The sequence below is a fragment of the Octopus bimaculoides genome, chromosome 6, assembly GCF_001194135.2.
Source record: "Octopus bimaculoides isolate UCB-OBI-ISO-001 chromosome 6, ASM119413v2, whole genome shotgun sequence".
Lineage (NCBI taxonomy): Eukaryota > Metazoa > Mollusca > Cephalopoda > Octopoda > Octopodidae > Octopus > Octopus bimaculoides.
In genome coordinates this window covers 2499330-2505878 of record NC_068986.1, presented here as the reverse complement: position 1 = coordinate 2505878, position 6549 = coordinate 2499330, and the positions used below count along the sequence as shown (strand labels likewise).

The 6549-nt window shown below is 36.7% G+C and overlaps 1 protein-coding gene across 1 annotated transcript in view; it reads right to left on the bottom strand.

Moving 5' to 3' along the window:
• The window catches only part of LOC106881138 (integrator complex subunit 2), a 31805-nt gene that overhangs the window by 2375 nt on the left and 22881 nt on the right, over positions 1-6549 (bottom strand). The window contains exons 19-21 of the mRNA XM_014931412.2: positions 4606-4716; positions 3792-3899; positions 1254-1359 (exon numbers count right to left, since the gene is read on the bottom strand). Of these exons, the coding sequence (XP_014786898.1) occupies positions 1254-1359; positions 3792-3899; positions 4606-4716 (325 nt within the window). The remainder of the gene's footprint in view (positions 1-1253; positions 1360-3791; positions 3900-4605; positions 4717-6549) is intronic.

Below are 6549 nucleotides of genomic sequence, written 5' to 3'. Positions count from 1 at the left end.
TATATATATATATATATATATATATATATGTATATATATAGTCCACTCTGCAGGGTGTTAGGAAGGGCATCTGGCCATAAAAACTGTGCCAAAACAGACAGAAATCTCCTATCAAACTGTCCAGCCCATGTCAGCATGGAAGGCAAATGTTAAATGATGATGATGATGATATATATATTAGGCAATGAGCATCCTATGAATGCAAATAGTCACAAAGTAGTGTTAGTTTACCCTCTCTTGGACAAACTGCTTTCCTAGGATGATGAGTTCCAGCCACCTGAACTCCTGTTTTTATGGTGCTATCACTAACCTTTGCCCCTTCTATCAGATGAAATAGTTCTGTTAAAACATGCTTTTGGGATATCAAACGACAGTGTCTACCTTCATAACGAATCAAACAAAGGCTACTCAGTTGAACCCAGAGAATAATAAGCTAAGGATGTATATTAAGGTTGTGGCCCACAGAGCCTGTATCCTCGGCAAAGAGATCTGAAGGTGTTGGGGAGTGACTTTTGTCTGGAATAGAGATTCATCTGAGAAGCATCTGAACACCTTCCATCTTTGCACTCTGGATATCAAATGGACTGACTGGGTCATCAACAAAGATGTTCTGGACTGTGCTCAGACCCCAGCCTCTTCGATCAACTCCAATAATGATGTCTCCACTGGATGAACCACATACACTCCATGTCAGATGGAAGGATCTAGAAAGGCTTGCTGTAGTGGAACTTGCCACTGACAGCAACAGAGCACAAAGGCAACTATACCTTAATTCCAAAGATTAAAGATGTCGGCAAGCAAGACGCAATATATTAAGAAATAAATTGTTCACTCTATGAGCTATGAAAAGTTGGGGAATGAACAAATAAATGAACGAATTAACGCACGCGCGCGCGCACACACACACACACTGCATATTTTCCTGATAAGATGTGCCAGGTGTTCAGTAACTTCAGTATTCAATATCTGAAAGGGGGTTCTAAATTACTTAGCAAACATAATAAAACCAAATGTAAACAGATCAATAAATAAAGACAAAATTTACTGATCAATAAGAAACATGCGTAGTGAAATAAAAAGAATTGAAAGCAGGCAATCAAAAATGCTCCGTTATTTAACCAATCCATCAGCAGTGAAGTCACAAGACACATTTTAGGTTATATGACTAATAGCTTGATTTAAAAAGAAACATGTCATACATATTGTGCAAGTTAAAAAGAAGGAAGACAATGATTAAAATCCTGCAGACTCACCTCCCAGCACCGTAAACATAATGTTGATGATAACCCGAGCTATGTTCATTGCTTTAGGCAAAGCATATTGAAGGCATAAATAACTGGCCAACTCAATAGCAAACATCTTGAAGAGAAAGAAACACTTTTATTAACAAAGAGAAGTAAAGGAGATTCAGATAAAAGACAAGGAATAGAGAACAGTAAAGACATAGATTAAAGTAAATATATTCCAAAGAGTATCAACCATGAAATCCATTCTTCTTCATCTTCTGTCTACTTTGTTGATTGATTATATAATTTTCATGTTCCCTAAAATAAGAATATCTACCATGTGCTGTAATGTGGTAGCTTCTGCACAGCTGAACTTATAGTTTAAAGTTCTGTCCTGACACCACGTCAAAACCATCTTCTCTCCTTTTCCAACAAGGGTGGCCATGTAACTCCTCTACAGCAAAACACCTGTTCCTATCCTTCTATCATATTTTTGACGCTTGAGAGCTAGCATAAGCCACCTCCCTCAATACTATACCCTCCCTTCAATCAAGGGATCTTGTCTTGTAAGTTACTTGACAACTTCATTAGTACCAGTGACACAAAAAAAGCACCCAGCACACTCTGCAAAGTGATTGGTGCTACAAAGGGCATTTAGCTGTAGAAGCCATGTCAAAATAGACATTGGAATTAACACAATCCTCTGACTAGGTTGTTGTACAGGGTGTCCACAAAGTCTGGGTACATGAGGATTAACGCATACTTTAAGAAATTATTTCTTCTTATATTTTATTGTTTATGTTATGATTTTATTTACTCCATGTACCCAGTCTTTGTGGACACCCTGTATAAGGAATCATACCTAGGCTCATGTGGTTGTGAAGTGGACTTGTTAAACACAGCTTTGCCGATATCAATCATTCCAATTTAAGGTTGTTCACCTTACTGCTATCTAGGAGACGTTACAGGTGTATTCAGTTGGGGGAGAGGGAGAGAAAGAGATAAAACAAGGAAAGAGAAAGTAAGTAAAAAAAGAACAAGAAGAATAAGAAAAACAGCTAAATGTTACTTTCACAATTGATTCTTGTAATGGACATCGGACCACTGTCATGTTGGAGCACTACCCTCAAGCATTTAGTCAACTAAATCTATACCAGTGTTTGCTTTTAAGTTTATTACTTGCTTCATTGTTTTCTTTTTCTGAACTGCTAAGTTACAGGAATATAAACAAACCATCATAGACAAACACAAAGATACATGTACAGACACACACACACACACACACATATATGCAAATAAATACGTATATGTATGTATATATACATATATACATATATATGCAGATGAATACATATATATTTATATGCAAATATATATATATGGAAATAAATACATATATATATGTGTATATGAATGTGTGTGTGTGTATTTATTTGCATTATATATATATATATATATATATATATATATATATATGCAAATGAATACATATATGTATATATATATATATATGCATATAAATACATATATAAATATGCATCTATATCTATATGCATACATACATACATATACATAAATACATATATATAAATATGCATATATATCTATATACATACATACACATATATATGCACATGCCAATGTTATCTATTATTGTAATATAATTAATGTGTTTGTTGTTACTTCTGCTTCTGCGTATTTCAGATGCAGTACACCCTTCCTTTCACATGCGTGGAAGGAACTTAAACGAAATGGATTCCATTCAAAGAATACGGCTGACCTCTCATACTCAAAACTTGGGATAGGATTAGAATTAAAATCAATGCTAGAGAGATAAGATAAGCATCCAAGGACAGAACCACTCTATGCCAGTATAATCATTGCTTCCATTCATGAAATCTCTTGACTCAAAATTGGTAGCTATTATAGCAGAACTCTTCAAGATGAGTTACATAAGCTATCAGTAAAAGTAAATAGTAAAGGTGAAATTTCTCAACGAATATAAATAATGAATTATGAATAGAATTTAATCGTATGAGAAAACGTAAGCCAATGAGGAAACCTTTGTGTTGTTGCTTGACTTGCTAGAAACAGCAGCATGCTTTTTTGAAATCACACCCTATCAAGCCAACCACCCCCTAAAAAAGGACACATGGATAATGTCTTACTAGATACACTGCGTCAAAAAACATAAACAAGATGAGAGGATCATGACTGGAATTGACCTGGGGTTAAACAACAATTACAATAAAACATACGAAAAGAAAATTGTAAAAAATGGTTTCTAATTTAGTTACAAGGCCAGCAATTTTGAGGTGAAAGGAATAGTTGATACCATCAACCACAGAATTTAACTGGTACCTTACTTTATTGACCCTGAAAGGATAAAAGGTAAAGTTGGCCAGAGTGGGACTTGAACCCAACTCGGAACATAAAGTATCAGAAGAAATATCGCAAAGCATTTACTCTGGTTCTCTAACGATTCTGCCAGTGCAGGGCCTTATATTCACCATATATTGTTGAAGAAAATTATAATAGCAACAGGCAGATTGCAAGTCAACTTACTTGTTTTTCCATCTGAGGTTGGCTGAGAAGTTCTGGAATGAAATCAAAGCATATGTGCATTGATGGTATACCTGCCACTGTAATGGGTAACAGTTCACTTGGGTAACCCTGCAAAAGAAATTTGTATATTATTTTTTTTATCTTTTAGTGAAGAAAGAAAGCAGTACTCACACAATCCTCTACAGAGCTTCTAAGACTGGTAGAAGAAAGGTATCCACAAATTAGAGATCTAGCTTGAATGCTTACAACAGAGCACTACTTCCTTAAGAACCTTTGCTCTTTATGGAGTGTAAGCTACTGATGGATTATAGGCCATGGAAGGAGCATAGGCTACCGATGGAGCAGAGATTGTCAATGAAGCACAGGCCATCAATGGAGCAGAGGCCATTGATAGAGCTGAGGCCATCGATGGAGCAGAGGCCATTGGTCAAGCATAGGCTATCGATGGCTTTTCTCTGCTGTTCTCAACTCTGGGCTGTCTTTTCTGCTTCTCTCCAGTTGGACTCTGTTTTTTCAACCTTGGGGGCCTTGCATCTTCCTTTGTTTATTTTAAAATGACATGAAAGGTGTGAGAGGCCAGGTCTGGCTGCTTTAAACATTAAACAGGCAGTATATTTGTGTTGGATCTGACCAGTTTAAATGCTAAAGGGTTAAAAAAATACGTTTGTTAAATGGGTCCAAATCAGTAAAGAGTAGCATTGATTGGAAAGTGAAATATTTGTATCTATCATTTCAAAGATTTAATACGATGTAGTTGAGAAATGCTTTTTGGATGCAGAGTTTTGAGAACAAACAGAGAAACAGATGTGTTTACCTGAAAATGTACAAGTTTGGCTAGATTAGGATCTGCAATGTACATCTGGTGAAGAAAACTGCAAATCAAACACTGCACTTCTCGTAGATTTGATAGCAAACTGGTTTCTTTCTGAAAATATTAAATGAATGAATGAAGGAATGATTGATTAATTGATAGACAGCCAGACAGGTAGATAGAGACACACACACACACACAAGGTCAGTGGAAAGGGGTCTTGTTTCATCAGGACAATTCTCCAGCATACAAGTCCTTGGTTTCAATGGCTACTGTGCATAACTATGGTTTTGAACTGGGTGATCACCCACCCTATTCACCTGATTTGGCCCCCGCCTGACTATCATCTGTACCCCAACATAATAAAAAACACTTGGCTGGGAACCAGTATCACAGAGATGACGACATCATACCTGCTGTTGATGACTTTTTCTTGACTAACAGAAAGAAAGTGTCTTCACATGGGATCCAAGCACTGCAACACCGATGAAAGAAGTGTATGGACTACTAGGGGAAATATAGAAATAATACATTTCTAAATCTCTCAGAGAGATTTATGCAGTAGTGATACGATGAAGTAGTTGTATGCTGTCAGCTTAATGTGACAGTCCCCTGAAGGGAATAATACTACTGTAATAATACTACAGAGCAGTCTGGAGACTGATGACGAGCAAAGACTCAGAAACATGTCACTGGATGCAGGCTTAGCTGGGGGAGGTGCTTGTCTCCCTCTTGTAAACATAAGGACACAGGAAATGTGTCAAGGCCGACAGGAAGTGGTGCAGCTTTCTAGGTCTAAACAACAGTAGTATTATTCCCTTCAGGGGACTGTCACATTAAGTTGACAGCATACAACTACTTTAGGGGGAATATGTTGAAAAATAAATCTCATTTGGTCACAATCCATGAGAATATCTTGGTCGGCCTGTGGACTTGTTAGCCGTCCCTTGCACATGCACGTGTATGTGTGTGTAAGTATGTATGTGTTTGTGTGAGCGTGTGTCTTGGTGTCACTTTGCCTTGACTTCATGTGATGGTTGTGAATGAATGTCACAGTCATGCAAACAGTGTCCCTTGTTTCCAATCTTCTGCGAAAACAGGTGAGGCCATGATGGAAAAATATTACCTTGCTTGGAAACAAATCAGGATTGGTGACAGGAAGAGCATCCAGCCATAGAAAGATCTGCCTAAACAAATTCTGTCCAACCCAAGCAAGCATGGAAAAGTGTACATTAAATGACGATGATGATGGTGTTATATGAACTAATCACAAGATAATTAGATCATTTGACTGTAGAACAAGAAATATTTAGATAACATGTGATTTCTAAATGAGGCATGACATTTCAGGTAAGTAGAAGACTGAACTTAACACTTACATAGCAATTCACTACTTTTTTTTTTTTAAATTGTAAAATAATAAAGTTAATTCTTCTTAAATGCAGAGCTTCCCTCGGTGATTGACATTCTTATGCAATTAACCAAATTTGGATAATTGGTGATAAATTATGAGATTTCAATATATAATTAGTTGTAAGGTGTTGTGTCGAGGCTAAATTTGTGTAGATTATATAATCAAACAAAACTAAAAGTAATTTTCTATTTATTCACAGTATGTTTCATTTAAACCTAATATAATCTTACTCTTTTACTTGTTTCAGTCATTTGACTGCAGCCATGCTGGAGCACCGCCTTTAGTCGAGCAAATCGACCCCAGGACTTATTCTTTGTAAGCCTAGTACTTATTCTATCGGTCTCTTTTGCTGAACCGCTAAGTTATGGGGACGTAAACACACCAGCATTGGTTGTCAAGCGATGTCGGGAGGACAAACACAAACACACACATATATATATATATATATATATGATGGGCTTCTTTCAGTTTCTGTCTACCAAATCCACTCACAAGGCTTTGGTTGGCCCGAGGCTATAGTAGAAGACACTTGC